General features: G+C 42.9%; 1 protein-coding gene across 2 annotated transcripts in view; it reads right to left on the bottom strand.

The window, feature by feature from the left end:
- The window catches only part of LOC117425403 (E3 ubiquitin-protein ligase TRIM62-like), a 65966-nt gene that overhangs the window by 7195 nt on the left and 39229 nt on the right, over positions 1–19542 (bottom strand). For both annotated transcript variants that reach the window (XM_059001948.1, XM_059001947.1), the window contains exon 2: positions 4303–4398. In XM_059001948.1, coding sequence (XP_058857931.1) covers positions 4303–4392 — 90 coding nt within the window. In that variant the 5' untranslated portion in view covers positions 4393–4398. The remainder of the gene's footprint in view (positions 1–4302; positions 4399–19542) is intronic.

Raw genomic sequence — 19542 nt, 5'->3', positions numbered from 1 at the left:
CAGGGTTATTCAATTTCACATGGGCAGGGCTAGTGGGAGTTCCTACTCTGTGTATTAAAGGAATTTCAGGAATCCGGCCCCTGCTAAATCTGCTCTTCTCACAGCAGCATGAATGAGTATACAGGGAAGGAACTATTTAAAAAAGGGTCTGATTGCTCAAACTCCTGCATTTGTGAATTAACTTTAAAAACCTGAAGGTTTAAGAACTCTCCTGTAAAAAAGCTATTAATCTTCAGGCTATCCCATTAAAGGGCAGGTCGAGGAGAGAGGCCTTTAATGCTTTACCATCCTAAAGACACACACACACACACACACACACACACACACACACACACACACACACTGTGGCCCTGCTGTTGCGAGGCAGTCCATGCCCGACAAGCCCCACAGTCTCTTCATGAGTTAAATACACTCACCAAGGAGGCTCTGCCGAGGATAAATCACAACAGGGGGACTCATCAGCAGCCAGGCAACTAATAGTACAAAGCTTTAACAAAAATCCAAACTGTTTTAAAAAGAAAACGGTGATGAAGGCATTACCCTAAATGTCTACTTGATGTATGTAGAATAATACATGGGCTGCTGTGAATTACAAGCAAATATAATTGCATTGCAGGAAAGTTCATTTAAGAGATTAAAGGTTATGGGTTCATATTATTGCACATACATTCACTGTTCTCAGTTTAGCCGTCAGCAAAATAATCTCCAGATTGCAGTGCTTTCTAACCAACTCCCTAAAAAGGCATTTAAGATGGCTAGAGGGGGATGTGAAACAACTGCACCACATCTCAGGAAAACACATGGTTAAGAAATGATCAGTGTCCTGATGAAATAGGGTGGAGGAGAACTGTAAAAACAAACAAGCTTAGGTCACAAAGTCACGTAGCGAGAGGGTATACAAGAAGTGAGCTCAGAACAGGTTAGTGAGCAGCAGTAGCCGATCCATCACGTCCAGTGTAACCCACTGTGTTGAGATTAAATAAAAGTGTTTACATTTTACCGACTGGCTGTACTATTTTATTCCCAGGAATTAGAATTATAAAAATTGGGATAATTGGTTTAAAAAAAAAAACCACCACACACACACAACCCCACAAACACACAAGCATCAAGGGGTTCTGTAACATAAACCACAAGAGTGATATGTGAAATGTCTCAGAAGCCCATTTACCTGGGTTTAAAGCGGTTTCAAAAGAACCTTGCACGATATTTTAGAGACGGTTCGAAGTGCACGGTTCAGTGTCAAAAACGTCCAGTAAGACTTTGGGTCAACATGCAGTCACAGGCACTATCCTTGCCATACATTATACTGTATAAAATAAAAACGAAAAAAACCTTGATACAGTGTGCCCATGTCTAACTTCCAACAGGGCTGTAAGGCTGAGGCGATGCATCGATTTTTGTGTAAAGGGTTTAAGCAAAGGAATCTGCATGCAATTGAGCTCACCTTCTCCCCCCTGCCCCGCCCTGCCCCGCCCCCTGTGAGTGTTCACTGATGGGATTGCATCTGTGCAGGAGTCTTCAACAAAGCAAGTTAAGAGCGTTGTGCTAGAATTACAATTACTGTATCTACAGCTACAAATACAATACCTTCCGATGTTTGGGAATTATTTTCTAAAGTAAGACGGCAAGAAAAGTAATGTTTGGGATACTCCGGTAACACAACTAATCTGTGTGACCATTTAATGAGGTGGCACCCTACAAAACTTCAAACAAAACCTGCACCTATTCATCTGAACTACCCCGCAGTAAACATGAAGAAAAACAAACAAGATCATTAAAAAAGTTGTATCTTTGGTCAGAAGTATTAAGCATCCTGGCAACATCAGACCCCAGTGAGCAGGTATTCAGCAATGCTGGGCAGATTGTAGGCCAGTGCCAGTCATCACTTATATTAAAACAAAATGGACACTATCATGTTCCTTAACACAATTCAAATACAAGCCATGGACAACACTCCTGTTACTAAACTGCTGTTACTCTGACCTTGTTATGCATTTAAAACAATTTTTTTCTTAATTTTGCTTTGACCCCAAACTGGTACAAATCAACACAAATAAGGTAAAAAATATATAAAATAATCCAATATATTTTAATTGCTATATGCATAAACAGATGTAAATCAATTTAATATGCACAATAGTTTTTAAAGCGTTGCTAGCAATGGTACACAGTAATCCACAGCTTCACATGTATTACTGCGTCGATAAAATCGATGCATCTGCTTTTTTGGAGAACGATATATCGATAGTGAAAAATTAGGCATCGCCCCAGCCTTAGCAACATTACATGCGATGCGATATGTAGCACCCTATATGGGATGGTCCTGATTAGCTACTTGTAAAACGCAGAATACGATTTTTGGTAAAATGAAAAAGCACCTGCAGTCTCACCACTAAGCCGGTGGCATTTCTGGAAACTCATTGCACACTTTGCTGCATGTAGACGGTCCATATTAACATCCCTTCACTTTAATATGGTAACATACATCAAAATTTATGACAAGACTGATTGCCCTCAATAGTCTGTCTCGTCTGTTCAATTACTCTGGTAGACGCAAGAAAATAATGTAATAATGATGCTAAACTGACTAAAAACAGCCAAATGCAAAAAGAATTTAAAGAAAATAAAATGTTAGCGGCCCCAAACCATTGTGAAACTGGAATAAGCAGTAAACTGGGTGAAGCTGAAAAACAAGCGTGGGATACACTGGAAACTGCTTTAAATGAAATGCTTCTGGTGCGCAGGTCAGTTTAAACATTAAGGGATCTTCCTTTACTGTGTATGTATTGAAAGGAGTTTTGTTTGATTACATTGTTGCACATTCTAAAAATCGACATTGAATTCAAGTGTAAGAGCCTTATATAGATCACATGAGCTGCAGCTCTACTCAGGATGTGATTTACACCCAACCACAGCGAGAACGGGGGTACTAGGGAAATAATTACTATGCAATAACACTGTACTGAGCTTATTTGTCACGGCTAAAAACAACACGTGTGTTATAATGGTATGTCCCATTTCCTTGGCTGCACAAATGCAGTTCAGTTTTTCAGTTAAACTTTCACTTTGGTTTTACCAAAAAACTGATTGGATGTCAAAAACAGCTGAGAGAGAGAACAAAAAACAATCTGATCATACCCGACTTGCATCCCTAATGGAGATGGGACTCCCCTCAAGTGGGCAGGACGGGCTGTTGTACAGAGAGTGTGTTTGTATGGAACTCCCCTCGAATGGGGTGTTGGGATGTTGGGATGCTGCACAGAGTTTGTTTGTATGGGATTCTCCTCGGACAGGCAGGACGGGGTGTTGGGATGTTAGAGAGAGTTTGTACAGCATGCGAGTGGTTTGCTCTGGGCAGTCCGATCTCCAAGAGCATTGCTGAAACGAGGATGTGAGATTTTCCTTGCAATGTGCAGGGATGAGGAGAGATGTCGTACATTATGTGGTTAAACCTTTCTGGTATCACTAAAGGGCTTTCCAAGTAATACAAATCAACCTGCAACGGCAGCTCCAGCAGCTCTCAGAAGCCCGATATTTGTACTGAAGAAGCTGGCTTGACTGTTGCAGCATTTGCAATTAAAACACAATTCTGTGGAAATTATCAATGGCCCTGATCACAGTAGGCCCCAGAGTGTCAAAATATCCGTGTATCTTAATTATTCACTGTCAAAACCAAAACAAAAATCAACAACACGCTGCCACCTCACAGCATTGCAGCTGCTGGCGTAACGACACCCCCACCTCCCCTCCATTAGAGAAGGTGTCCAAATTAAACACTTGCTCAAAACACCAATTTGCATTCTTGAAATTGTCATTAATCAATTTCTAGGCAGGACTGTAGAAAGGTGGAAATTGCCACTTCAACAAATTGTCACAGCCCAGGAGGCAAAACTGCAGCCTAATTCCTTTAGGCTTGATTAGTTGAGAGAAAAACTGTGCATCCATCCATCTGAAACCACACTCTTAACGATTACTTCACAATCCTGTGACGTGCGACTAGTCAACTACCAGTTTTTGGGTTCGCCTGTCACTATTCAGTGCTACTCTTAGTATGTTCAAAGCTCTTGGCTCTTGATTGGGGACAAACATCTTAAGCAATTTTCATTAAACAAATCATTGCCTTTTTCATTGCTCATTCTATACACACTCTTCATATACACCATGTCCTCCACATGGATAGGTTTCATTTGCATGCTTGTTTCACTGTTACAGTTACCCATGCTGTACTGCATGCTAATGCTGGTGTCTGCTTACCTTGGTCTCAGTGAGCTGTCTCTGCTAATGCTAGTGTCTGCTTACCTTGGTCTCAGTGAGCTGTCGCTGCAGCAGCTGCAGGGCCTCCATGTGTCCCCCCTCACTGTCCTGCAGGGCCACCAGCTGCTCCTTCATCTCCCTCTGCATGGACACAGGCATGCAAACAGTCAGGGTAAAGCATGAAGTACAGAATTAATGAGACTCAACTGGCGTAAAAGACACAATCACGGAATGTGAACAGGCAATTAAAAAGTGTGGAATACCAACGTAGGGAACTTATGCCAAGATATACACTGCTTTAAAACCAGACCCCTGTGATCACAATGTGACCTTTTCCATTCACCACACTGCATAAGAGAAGCACAGAGAGGACCACAAGACTTCTACCATAAGCCTAGAGGAGGAATACTGGAAAACAATCTCTTCATTGCAGTGTTACAGATGAAGGTAAGCTCTCATTTCAAACAGAGACATGCTATACAGTACAAAGGGAAGTTGAGAGTTAAGGGTGAAACGATTCCTTGTGTGTCAGTGATTCCTTTAGGCCAAGGTGTGTATCCGGTATACATAAAGGGTTCCTGAGTGCAGACATGTGGAATGCATAGCTGGTAGGAATGTGTCATGCTTGTTTAAGGTATAAACGGTAGTAAACATTAACATGCCACACACCATAACACCCTTGTAACAGGGCGAGGAGCCCTGTACAGCGTTTTGTTTATTTTTAGAACAGGGTTTCCCCCCTCCGCCCCTGTGTTATTTTTTATTTGTTTTGTATTATTATTATTATTATCATCATCGTTACGATTTATTTATAAATGTGATGGCGTAGCCGTGTGTTTTTGTTTTTTATTGTTTAAGTAGCGTGGATGGGTAGCCCCATCCACAGTAATTTAAAAAACCTGTGCAGATTGTGGCCGAGGGGTAATAGAATAATTGCCAGCTAGTTAAACCCCTCGGCCACGGTATAAAAAGCCTGCAGCTCTCCATGTTCCGGGGCGGGGTGTTAGGAGCGAGAGCGGAGAGAGCGAGAGAAACGAAACCTTTTCTTTTCTTTTTGAACTGCAGTACTGCCTGGTGTCAGAGTGTCTCCCTTCCGTGCTTCGGACCTGATGTCACCGCACAGCCACCCTGTCGCAACCCTAATGTAAATAACAGACTGCAGAGGCACTTTGGGTCCCATGTTTCATCAGCTGGACTGCTGGTCCAGACTATTTGCTGCAGATAAGCGGGGGATAGGGGTTCGGGGTATTCCCCTTCCTCGAGAACATTTTGGACAAAGATAAATCTGACCTAAATTATTACAATTACATTTCGTGCTGGATGCATATTATTTTAAAATTCAAACACTTTCATTTTGATACGGCTTGGGAACAAAAATAAATACAATTTGAAAAGAAATAGGCGTGAAATAATGTAAATATATATAAAATTACACATTCTGTGATGGGAACCATCGCCTCTGAATACAAGCTGTGTTTGTTTGAATAATTGTAATGTTTGTGTGTGCATTAGTGGTGACCAGCACATCATTATACACACACCCCATACTGTGCCCTTAGTGCTCAGCTGAACCCTTAGTAAGTACACTGACAGTCAATCACAATTCCAAAAGTAAAATTAAGACTCCAAGTCAAGTTAAAAAGTACGCTGAAGGCTCTAGTCAAAACCTTTCTTTTTTTTTTTTTTTTATATAAATTTAGTCGTTGCCAATTATTTTCTCCCAATTTGGAATGGCCAATTATTTTATTATGCTCAGCTCACCGCTACCACCCCTGCGCTGACTTGGGAGGGCGAAGACGAACACACACTGTCCTCCGAAGCGTGTGCCGTCAGCCGACCACTTTTTTTTTTTTTCACACTGCGGACTCACAATGCAGCCACCCAAGAGCTACAGCGTCGGAGGACAACGCAGCTCTCGGGCAGCTTACAGGCAAGCCCGCAGGCGCCCGGCCAGACTACAGGGGTCGCTGGTGCGCGGTGAGCCGAGGACCCCCTGGCCGACCTAACCCTCCCTCCCCCCGGGCGACGCTCGGCCAATTGAGCGCCGCCCCCTGAGAGATCCCGTCCTCGGTCGACAAAGGAATAGCCTGGACTCAAACTCGCGACGTCCAGACTATAGGGCACATCCGGCACTCTACACAAGTGTTTTTACTGGATGCGCCACTCGGGAGCCCATCAAAACCTTTTCAACTTGAAAGAGTTACTTATAATGTTACATTTGCTGTATAGTAGGGCTCCCTGTTTCTGAAATAAGCATTTCTTTAAGTTTATTCAAGTGATTCAGCCAGTATTCCTAGGTGAGGGCAGCAGTGAATCTTGAATCCTGGCAGCCGCAGCAGTAACAGGTACTCTTCAAACACTATCGATCTGTCTGGACATTTGCTCTCAAGCTTTAAGAGAAGCACAGAGCCGTTATTAATCCAGAGAGACAAGATGGATGAATTATGCATTGTTTGCCAACCTGGCCAGAAAGGGGTTTATTTAGCATTATATAAGATCTCAGCTCGTTAGATTTTAATTAGAATGGTAATTAATCTGCTGGCAGATGCCTGCTCAGCTGGGAGCCCTTGACCCGTTCTTAAAACAGGGAGGCTTAATTAGGTCCTCATTCAGAATAGAGACCCATTATTACACGATTATGAGGACCCCCTGCATGCGTGTGGACTGCTTTTTAAAAGGCCACCTCGGGTACGGAGATGGTCTGTCGTCCGGACAGGATGCAGGTCGCTTGCCTCACTCGCACTCTCAAGTGCCTGTCTTCTATATCCTACCTAGTTGCAGGTGTGTGCAGCTGAACTTTGTGAAGTCTGCTTCCACAGTGCTTACCTAAAGGCACAATGTCGTTCCAGACACAGCACATATGCAAGATCAAAACGTACCCCCAGTTTATGAGCTCCTTGTTCCTGCGCCCAGGCTGCTTGGAGCAGAGGAATGAGTACGATAACCTACTCCCACACACTGCAGCTGGGCTCCACAGTGTTATTATGTAGCCTCTGATGATCTTTACAATCGTGTTCACTATGCAAAGTGTGACAGATGGAGGGAGGGACACTATCAGTTTCTAAGAGCAATAAAAATATGACAGCAAGGTAACTGACAATAGTATTACATTGCTTTCACTATTCCTTTCCAAGGTAAACACATGCATCAAAAGTGCATTCAAAAAGCCCATTTGTTACTTAAACGAATGCATTCCTTTTTTGACGATCATTTTACAGTGTCTAATGCTAATCAAGCTTGTTGAAAAACAGGCCCCAACACATTCAAACTGGTTTTAGTTGAGGCTGTATCGATTTCCCAGCTCTTGCATCATTTCTGACCCGAAGGAACTTTTCCTGAGCTTTTACTGTGGGGTTGTAAGTCAGACCTCGGTTCAACAATAAATCAGAACTCACCGTAAATTAATCCTTGGCAATTGTATTGAAAGCATTCGAAACTCCAATCCATTACTCCCCCAGCTAGAAGGAGTGGAGCGATTCATTGTGTATCCTCCCATACACGAAATCACAATAGAGGGGTGTACCATGATACTTGGCCAAAGGCACTACTGACTGCAGCTACTGGGCTCCAGACTGCAACTAAAATGTTTGCAAATGTGTCAATATATATGAACACGCTATGATGTCTGTCTCTATAGAAAATGAAGAAAAAAAAAACCCACACATATCACATGTTTTAATAAACTGAAGTGCGAGAAGGATGCTAAATGCTTGTAAGTGGGCAGCAGTGTGGAGTAGTGGTTAGGGCTGTGGACTCTTGACCGGTGGGTCGTGGGTTCAATCTCAGGTGAGGGGACACTGCTGCTGTACCCTTGAGCAAGGTACTTTACCTAGATTGCTCCAGTAAAAACCCAACTGTATAACTGGGTAATTGAACGGAAAAATAATGTGATATCTTATAACAATTGTAAGTCGCCCTGGATAAGGGTGTCTGCTAAGAAAGAAATAATAATAATAATAATAATAATAATAATAATAATAATATGCATACATGTGTTGGATTGACACCAGCAAAAAACAGTAACCCCAGTTTCATGCAACAGTTGTGATGGTGACCAAACTTGCGAGTACTGTTGTGTAAAAATGTATCTTTCCATTAACACATTCCATTAACAATATGCCCTGAATCATTTTAATGAAGGGATATAATGCAGCACAAAACTCAATAATTAAACAAAAAAGGAAGCAAAAAGGTTACCGTACCAAGATGAAAAAAGTTCTGTGAATTCCAATTAACCAACATTACTTTTCGCCAGTCAAATCACAGGGTACCTAAATAAAGTTGAGTCAACACAAACAGATTTTTTCATCTGTTGCATTTTCTTTAGCAGCCACAACTATCCCAGATGGAATAGATTTGGTTACATTGCTTACCGTAGACTTTAAGGATGATTTAATTGTGCAGCAGATTCCCTAGTTAGATGATGAGCTGATAATATCTCTTCAGCCGCAGTAATTTAAGACATTACCAGAATGAAAGTAATGTAGCGGGAGTCTTGTATGAAAGCAGGGTCAGCAGTTGCAGCGAAGACAAAGATTATTTATCAAACTGACGGTTTTAAGGAAGGTGAAAGCAGAATGCATAGACATACGTGGGACTGTAATTAGGAAGTGTACTGCCGAGAAAAAAAATAAACATTAGGAGAATTAAATGAAATGTATTGCAGCTTACAAGATTGATTGCATAATACTGTAAATAGCAGAACAAACCCACTGCAATTTGAACTTGTTTTTACTGGAAACAAATGGTAACATGCCAATCATAAGAGCAGTCTGTGTTACATGCTGTCAGATCAGGGCTTGCTGTTTCCCATATTATAACTGTACACAATTAAATGTGTACAGACACATTATTTAATTGGTTTAACTAATAAAACAAAATCAGTCAAACCAACGAAATCATGTTGCTGGGCAAAGTTGGCAGTCTTGGCCCCAGGCTGTTCCTCTGCACCGGAGCAAAGATTGCGGCCAGCCACAAAACACGCACACGCACACACACAGAGCCTCTGCTCTGTCACAACACATACATATACACACAAAATAGCCCGTCATTAATGATCGCTTGATGTTGTGACACATCATTCAAAAGTAGGACTGTAATAGGTATTGTATTGCACATCATATAGAGACCTGCATGCATCATGATGTGTATGATATTGTGCTCCATGTGTATTGTACTAGGTAGTAATATTAGCTACACTTTCAGGATGTGTATGACACTGTGCCACAAACAGTCCCTTACTGTTAAACCAAACTTCAAACTGCATATGGTCTCTTTATACAAACGCCACCTGTGCACAACGCTAATGTGAGCCCTGCTTTGCCCAGTTCTGGCTTTCCTAGATTATAAATTACAGTGCTTGTGAGATCAGAGCTAGGGGGCTGGAAGGTGAAAGAGAAAATCACTTCATCATAAAACAGTCTGTCTCTCACTGCCTGCCCCAGACACGACCTCACATCCACCAGCAATCACAGCCTGTCATTACAGAGACTGGACACAACACACCCACTGTACATACTAACCAACAGCAAGCCTAAATATGAAAACAAATTGATCGATAGAACTGTTATAGATTCCATAACGGACTGCTTCATAAAACTGAAATCCCTATTGGTTATATTAATAACCCTTTGGTTCAGCATTACAGTACAGCAGAGTTACACGTCCACTCAACATGCTGTTAAGACAGGACCTATGAGCACAGGAGCTCTTATTGAGCCACAATGAAGAGAAATCGTCTCCACCCACAGCAAGGTCTGTTAGAAACTGTGCAGCCTTCCACTGACTCTCAGAGATCTGAACATAGCTTAATCATATCCACCCATAACAAGGCCTTTTTAGAAACCTTTGACATGTGCAGCCTTCCACAGACTCTCAGAGATCTCAAATGGAGACCAGATTCCAGAACAGGAAGGTGGAAACGCAGTGTTTTCTCCAGTCTCTAACTCCTATTTTATGAAAGAGGTAAAACACTAAAACAACCAAGTTATATATTACAAATAAATCGAAGTATCATCATCACCTAACACCCAGACGGGGAACAGAACTTCCATCACTACCTCTCTTAGGGAGCAAGCACATGCACTGTACAATCCCTCACCTTTTTACTGTATCAACAGGAAATTAAATCTGCCCCTCCCCAATGCTTTATCGATTATTCACTTCAACAGAATGATACATTTCACTTGGGCAAGACGCTGTTGTAATAATTCACAGTGTCGCAATGCCTGGGGGCATGTTCCTTTCCAGCTCCCCTGCCGTGTGTGCTGTGCATACAGAGTACAGAGAGGCCCACATACAGAGATTCCTCTGCCCACGCTTGTTAGCTATCATTTCCATACATTTACAAACTGGTTTCTCTCTTGTATGTTCTTTAAAGCCTTTTGGAACAGCTTTAAATCTTCTGCTCGGATACAGTCATGCCGACTATGATGTTGCTTTTGTACTTGAACTCCTGTACTTCCTGAATGCCTCCATTAGTCAAACTGAAGCAGTTTTTTCTTGGATGGGTGAGCCTGGAATTAAAACTAATGGCTGCACCAATTTCATGGTAGCTCCAGGTGGAAGTAAGGCATCTAAAACCAAGTAGCATTCCCCCCACTGCTATTCACAATCCCTGTACCAGTTTGCACATAAGCAGGTGTTTGAGCAACAAAAGACTAAAAAATCTGCAGTGTGCTGTACACCCACCTAGAAAACATTTTGGGGTTCCAGCTGTTCTTGTGAGATGGCTTGGCATGTGACTGCAGAGAGGACTTTTATCTGAACCAACATTAGAGATGCAATCAGCAAGCTACATCCTAACTGAATATCCGTGAAGTAATACTGAATGCATTAGATGCACGATTAGTCAAGAAGAGCAAGAAGCAGTTAGAGAAGCACAAACCTTTTAGCAACTGGAAACAGTTCAGCACTGCACAAGAGCCACTGTATCTACCAGGCTCTCACTGGTGATGGCTCAGAAGCTCTAAACAAGAGTCAATACAGTCTGTAATGTCACTTGAGTTGCTACCTAGGTGGTCTTCGGGGGGGGGGGGATGGAACTGAGCGAGTTACCTTGAGTAATTTGCAGTCTTAAACTAATTACTCAGAATACTCATCTTAACTGTTAAAATAAGCCAGTATGACTAGCTGTGCTTCAATTTTGCTTCCTTTTTATTTATTTTTTTGCAAACCCAGCAATTTGTTGCTAGGGAAACAGATTCCCTTGTTTATTCCACACTAGGTCCGTGACTTCTAGCAGAACGTGCCAACATTATTAAATGGGAGCACGTGATTTTCTGACAGGAGGAAGCAGGGTGGGCTCTGCTTTATTAACAGAGCGACACGCTTGGAAGCCAAGCAGCCTGTGCCTTACAAATTGAGGGATTAGAATTGCGTTCAACCTCTTGTTAGCGATCGTGGAGTAGTGAATGCATAGCTATTGTGTTCAGAAGGTGCAACACCACTTGGGCTCCCGAGTGGCGCATCCAGTAAAAGCACTCGCTAGAGTGCAGGATGCGCTCTGTAGCATGGACGTCGCCAGTTCGAGTCCAGGCTATTCCACAGCCGACCGTGGACGGGAGCTCCGAGGGGGCGGCGCTCAATTGGCCGAGCGTCGTCCAGGGGGAGGAAGGGTTAGGTCGGCCAGGGGGTCCTCGGCTCACCGCGCACCAGCGACCCCTGTAGTCTGGCCGGGCGCTTGCGGGCTTGCCTGTAAGCTGCCCAGAGCTGCGTTGTCCTCCGACGCTGTAGATCTGAGGCGGCTGCACGGTGAGTCTGCAGAGTGTAAAGAGGCGGGCGGCTGACGGCACACGCTTCAGAGGACAGCGTGTGTTCATCTTCGTCCCTCCCGAGTCAGCGCAGGGGTGGTAGTGGTGAGCTCAGCCTAAAAATAATTGGGCATTTCAAATTGGGGAGAAAATAATAAAAAAAAACTGATTGGCAACGACTAAATTTAAAAAAAAAAAAAAAAAAAGACAGTGCAACACCAAGACCAACACAGAAGCACAGGAGAGGCAAGGGGCATTTCAAAAGAAGGAGTCAAACTTGTATTAAAAGAATACCTCCGGACTCCAACAAACTCAATAAAAGGACCATTCAAGCCTTTTGACTGGATGCTAGGTTGTGTGCCAGCATAAGCCAGGTGCTTTTCTTTTTTATCCCGTGTGTCTAAGGGGCTTCTTAAAGTGGTTCTAGTTAATGAATCAATCCCACACATCTTCTCTTTCATGCATTTCATTTGATATAAGGCTTGTATTTTGGTTGGTTACGTTGCTTTCAGGTATTCTGTTACTGTTCCCCTTCCTAGGTCATTGCACCTCAGCAGGGTTTTCAGGGTTGAAGCAGCTCACTGGCTAAAAAGCATGTCAGTCAATAGCAGCCTGCTGGTTATGACAGGAAATAGGGGTCTGACCGGTGGGGACAACATCACTGTCCAGGTGAAATGGAGCAAGACTAATCTATTTTTTTATATAACCACGCTTTTGAGAAAAACTGCACATTTCTTTCAAGACCTACATACTGCAGCTAATGGAAGTGTATGCCAGGAATGATTTATGGGATTATTCTGAAACTAACCTATAACTATTTTTAAACTGTGAACAGATGTTGATTTCCAATGAATTGCATGTCTGCTTGGGGAACATCAGGACAGCCTCCTGTGCTGTGCAGCTCCGCATGCACCAGGCAGCTCTGTAGAGCCCCCTAATTAATAGCAGTCTGAAGAGAGATTGTGCAGGATTAGGCCGAGCACGTCTCACGGCGATTGGACTGTCTGGATCAGACCCCTGGCAAAGCTCTTTCCTCACGATCTAGAGGCCCAGTAATCTGCCCCCTAACAGAATTCTCTCACCACAATAGATCCAGCGCTGTGGCTTTAACCCACGACTACCTCTACAGCTCAACAGATGGGTTGTGGTCCTGGGGGCTGCTGACTCACACAACACTACAAGCCCCTTCTGTGCCCCGAGCATGCAGTTCTGAGGGCTGCTCTCACACAACAAGCCCCTTCTGTGCGCCAAACAGACCCTGCGCTGGAAATGCAAGAATCGTGGGAAACACATCTGCCGCAGTGACACCCCCTGCATGTCCTGTTGCCAATAGGAGAATCCTGGCAGATATAGCTTGGCATTGATTTAAAAGGGGTTCCACATTAGGTGCGACCCCGCATTACTATCCAAGCCCAATGACTAGGGGTGTGCAGATTCACACGGTGAACCGTGATACTTTTCTTGACGATACAATTAAAAATCAATACAGTGACCCCTGTATCGATCCACTTTTTTTTTTTTTTTTTTTAAGCAAAATTTTGTCTGCTAACAAACATGAGCATCCATTAATTTGTGTCTACACTGATAATTGAAGAACATTCTTTATTAGCATGCACTCTAGCAGCCTCACCTACCATTCACTGTGTTCAGGGTGCTTCAAGTCCGCTGGCAGCTGAGTGAAACGGAAGCTGAGAGGAGGCAGTTTATTAATGTTGATAATCTCATCAGGGCGATGGTGAAATTCAACCTGATCCGGACGGTTTAAAATCCAGTATGGACTCGCCTCATGTTCTCCATGAGTCATGCTGTGTGTAAAATGTGTAAGGCTCGAATTTGCAGGGCTCCAGACTAGCACTAAAATGGTTGCAAATGCGGCAAAAAACATTGTAAACAGTTTATTCGGGGTTAGGCGCACTGGTGCCTGTAACACAAAAATGCTGCCTCTCCTTTTAAAAGCGTGTCAATATTTTTGAATGCGCTATGATGTCAGTCTGTTAAGGGGGAAAAAAACGCATATCACACGTTTTAATAAACTGAAGTGCGAGGAAGGCGGTAACAAATACACCAATGCTAATAACAATTTCTGTTACTAGCATTGGTGGTATTAATACCAGCAGAATACAGGAACCCCAGTTTCATGCAGCAGTTGTGACAGTGACCAATCGTGTTCGAGAGTCGTGTGAATTTTGTAAAATAGCAGAACCAACTCACTGCAATTTACTGAAAAATAAATAGTGAATAAATAAGAGCTGTCTATGTTGCATGCTGTCAGATTAGGACTACATAGAGAACTGGAGCTGCTGCATGCTGTTTCACATGTTACACTGTACAAAATCAGAGGTGCCGTCACCAATTCCAGACACAACACTTGCAAAACATTTAAAATATAAAACATGCTGAGTTCATTGCAATCATCAGCTGCACAGATTAACCACTCAGCAGAATGTGACAACAAACAAGCGAGTACAGACATGAAGTTACTGTCTTAGCGTCTTAACAAGTTGTTGTATTTTAAGCAGTTGAATATGATAGCAACTAACTTACTCCTGAAGTGGCACCCAGCTATTGAATTTGGCAACCAAAGACAAAAACATTATCTGGAGCCCTGATTTGTAATTTTGTTTTAAAGAAATGGATTTTAAAGAATAAACGTCAAACAAAAGCATAACAGACTGTGCAGCTTATTTGACCAAAAGTGCTTTACCAGTGTTACTGCAAACACTTGCACAAGCAAATGAGACTATTGTGTGATTATGTTTCATGCTTCATTTACTGTATCGTGATACGGATCGTATTGTGACCCTCGTATCACGAAGACACTGCTGATACCCAGCCCTACCAACGACCTAGCATTACAGTACAAGCCAGTACAAGCATTACAGTGACCACACAAGCTGCCTGGCAACACCCGGCAGAGAGCAGAATCCCAATAAGGAGATTAAGGGATCTGCAGTGGTCTTGGCTGATCTTTAAATCTATGAACTCTAGTTGCTTCTTAAAGAGCCTTGTAGAAGTGCCGTCACCTTGAGTGGTTTAAACCGTCTACATTTCTTACACATTTAAAATCCTGTTATGTGTGTTTTGTATAATTCTCCATTGCTGTTTGCACTTGGATTATTCACCAGGTTTACTAACCAATGTCCTTTTTCAAACATGGGGTCTAAATGCTGAATGTCAATACAAAAAACCAAAAAACACAACACACACTTGGAGGGGACAGAAGTTACAGCTGTTGCTGCACATCCCGGGTCACTTTCAATCCACCTCGCTTCAGTGGGTGAAGAGCCAGGCTAGCAAGCATAGTCAATAACTCCATATTAAAACAAAGCAGAGAAACATTACTCTGTACAGTAGAATGTGTTTATTATTTTGGACATCATTTATGCATTGGCTTCCCACGGACAGTCATTTTTGTCACCAAATAACTTTTAAAGCAGACTCAGAGTATTAGTCCCTGCACTATAAATAAAAACCAAAGCAGAAGGCATAGCGAATCCAAGTACAGTACATATAAATAATGCATGGTGTACATTATAACACTTGCAGCACTTTGTGAAGAGCGGTCCTCTTTCACAAGGCAATGTTGCTGATGAGAAGCTTTTGTAATGTGCTTTTTTTTCTGCATGCATATGAAGTGAGTCAGGTCTTGGATTCGGAATACCTGCTAACTGTTAGAACGAGGAATCCCTTTCACCCATTTAGACATACGGGGAGTCCTTGCAGCAGAGAGCTGCTGTTTGTGCAGTGTGGCCCGAGCCACGCCTGACTGACTTGCACTGCCGTGTATTCAGATCAGGTGTCCTTTCAGAGCTCACAGGCAAGCCCCACGTTCTACACTTTCGAAGCTGCACTGTGCTTCAGATCTCTTTCGCTCTGTGCAGCGCATAACTGCTGAAGTGTTCCTTACAGAGCTAGGAGATACTCGCATTACAAAGCAGTTTGAGCCATTCCAGGTTTTACAGCAAGCTCAACATTAAAACTCACCTGAACTTATATAGTCAAACCAGAAGAGAGGAGAAATCCGGCTTGACAACTTTTAAACAAAGCAGTACTGCCTTAACCCTGTCCTGCCAAACGTCATCTGCACTACTGAAGTCTCATAGTATGTAGATATACACTGCTCTTGAACTTCTCAATGAATGAACAGAAGACCAGACTCTTTCTTGCTGTAAGTGGATTACATGATAAATCAAATACTACCACTTACAACTGAAGCACTTCATTAAAATGCTAATATGCCAAGTACAGTACAGAACAAAGATCTTACTTTAGTCTGCTGAAGGAGAATGTACATTAGAATTCTTTCACTGATGCCTTGAAGTTTCTCATTCAAAGTATTCCCCCCCCTCCCCCCCCCCCCCCCAATTCCTGGATCGGATTAATTTCTACAGCCGAAGGCTTTCTCTATATCATAACAGTGAACAACACTTTTACTGTTTGAGACTAGCAGCTTGTAGATCATCAGAAAAAATTGTGCAACTGTAATATCTGTGCATGCTCGGATATAATCAACTCCTTATTTTCATTTGGAATCTCTATGTACAGCAGGGTTAAAGACACTGCCCTATAATGGAAGACGGATTCATAATTCCAGCCCTCAAGGCCTAAAGCCTGCCTGGTCTTTATTAACTCCTTATTCAAATGATAAAACCTGGAAGGACCAAATGTGTTCTGATGAGGCTGTATAATGCACTGGTGAGAGCACACCTGGAATACCGTGTCCAATCCTGGTCATCACAGCACCAAAGGGACACGGTGGCCCCGGAGAGAGACCAAAGAAGAGCAAAAAACTGCACACTTGAGACCTATGCCTGTATAATGAATGAAAGTGCCCAACAGGTAATATTGTTAGCTACAATCACTTTGTATTTTGAAGCCGTACCCAAAGTTGTGAAGGTAAGCTTCCATTGGCTCTGAACAAAAGAAAAGAAAATACTGCAAATCTGAATCTACCCTCACTTTGACACAACTATAAAAAAAATATGCAGCCTTATACAGTAAAAACATGATTAGATTAGGCTGCCTGCATAAGGAAGTAACGGGTTGTATTAAAATAATATTCTGTATTGCTTTGAAAGAAACAAACTGGCAGGGTGCATGGTCACCTATAGAGATTAATGTTATCTTCACCATTCGCATGCTGTTATTAGGCAGCAGATATAAAAGGGTTTACAGAAATGAGGAAGGAACACACTAAATACGTGGAAAAAATAATGTACTGTACCTTTAATTTTTTTCAAGCTTTCAAATGCACATGCGGCTCGATTCCCAGCAGTGTAATAACTCAATTGAACTGAAAAACTTGCCTAATGAGGTTTAGTAGAAATGCAAGACGCAGATTGCAGGAGACAGTGAATTGGAGGGACCGACTCATTTCCACAGCACTTCCAGCAGAGCGGAACTCACCCCTGCACATTACAGTTTCCCTGACAGCCAGCAATGGCTGTGGTTCACGTCAGGGTTGGGGTCAATTCCGAATGGAACTGGAATTTCTTGGTAAATTCCAATTCAATTCAAGAATTGGAATTGGAATTTAAATCTTCAGGACACAGAATTGGAATGAAAGGAAATAGAATTTAATTCCATGAAATTCCACTCATTTTAAAAAGGTTGAATGCCACATTTATTTTATACATCACTATAAACAATACTGATTGCAACAGCATTAATATATACTTTCAAATACTGTCTCTTAAGCATGGCTCAAAGCTTTCAAAACTTAGTTTTTTGCATTTTTGTAATGAGATGTTTAAGAGCTACAGTAGTCCTTAATTATTTCTTTTTCTTTATTCATCAGTTATTTAATCCTTTAGTTTTTCACTCCTATGTTGTTAAATGCCACTCATTTTTAAAAGTACCTGTTGGTAGTTTCAACAACAGTGGAGTCTGAATTTTACAATGGTTTTCCAGCGATCCCCATTATAACCTGCTGGTTAATTTCATCCGCTGCATTTTCAAGATGTAGGCAAACCCTGAAGCACACCCCAGCTGTATTCCTGGGGCAGGGGAAATGCAAGCCTATGGAGGCCCTATATCAACCTGCCTGTCAATGAGGCTGCTTGGAAAGGAATTGACCTGTAGGACAGGTTTAAGATGTGCCACTTGCAAATATAACCTTTTACCGCACTTCAAAACTCCACTTTTCAAAGCCGCAAGGTATGGCTGCAACACACAATAATGAATGTTGACAACCCCCCCCCCCCCCCCCCCCCGCCCCCGCCCCCGCCCCTCTCTGTAGCTGCAGAGCTGAACGTTGGGCCAAAAATCCACTCAGAGCCAATATGGAACCTTTGAAATGTGAACAATTTCAAACAAGAGAGAGAGAGAGAGCGTTTGGAGAAGTCTGCAGTTTTCAGAGCGCAAAGAGGGGATGGAGGACACCCATTAAAACTGTCCTCACAGCTGGGTCATGGCCATGGTCCGAATGCATGAAACCAATATATTGTAGAACTTAAACCAGTGCCCCCATGTACAGTGTGTCCTCACAATAATCACACTGTATCTGAAAGGTTAAATATCTGAAAAAAAGAAAAAAAAAACAAACACACACTTATCTTATTGTTGCCAAATGCAATTAGTCTATAGGAGGGTAGGAGTGAATGATAAAAGTATGGTGAAAATAGCAGTTCTCGTGTTCACCATGTAGCGTGCGACAGACAGAGGGCTGGACAGGCACAATAAGCATAGCACACAGCCAGCCCCTTGATGTTTACCTGAGAATCAGCATCACAATCTGCATTTACAACTCAATCATTACACTGGCTTTTATATTGATAGGTGCCCAGAGTTTGGGGTGCAGCACGTATCTGTTCTGCTTGCAGAACAGCATACTGCTCTGTAGGATTAAACATTAACCCCACCACCACCTGGAGCACGCAGCGGCTAATGCTTCAAATGCAAAGGGAACATCCGAGCAGTCTCTGGGTGGGAGGCTGTGCTTGAAATGGTCTGTTCCCACACCACTGAGCAGCACAATGGCACAGTAGAAATCTCTCTCCTGCTGTGACCCCACTGCCAATGCTGCCAGGGCAGGGCAGGGCTGGTCTCCATGACAGGGAAGCAGCTAATTCAGTCCCCTAATAGGATGTATTTTACTTGTGTACCAGGCAGGGGGCCAGACTGCATAAGAGAGGATTGGTCCTCTGACTCACCAACTGTCTTGGTAGATTGTAAACGGGGCTCTCATCACAGTGGTTCTTGCACTGTACTTTCAGTCCTAATCCAGCCCTGCTAAAGCATACCAGCAGCATGGCAGTGTTAGCAGCTTCTCTACATTACCAACAGGGGATAATTGGCTACAGGAGGGCATCAGGGAAAGCCACTCAATCTGCTGGCAGAGGTAGTGATTGAGACATAGCTCTGTCTGCAAGAGGAGGAGGTTATTAAAGCAAGTCATCGTCTTCAAACTAAATCACAAGCCAGCCTTACGCTCTGGTTGTTCATAAACTGTGGACGCAGCCCAGTCAGATCAGAGAGCCCACAGGTATCCCCAGCACAGCCCAACCAGATCAGGAGAGCCCACAGGGTCCCTAGC

Source organism: Acipenser ruthenus, chromosome 27 (genome assembly GCF_902713425.1).
Source record: "Acipenser ruthenus chromosome 27, fAciRut3.2 maternal haplotype, whole genome shotgun sequence".
Lineage (NCBI taxonomy): Eukaryota > Metazoa > Chordata > Actinopteri > Acipenseriformes > Acipenseridae > Acipenser > Acipenser ruthenus.
The sequence above is the reverse complement of the archived record's forward strand: the minus strand, read 5'-3'. Positions and strand labels throughout refer to the sequence as shown.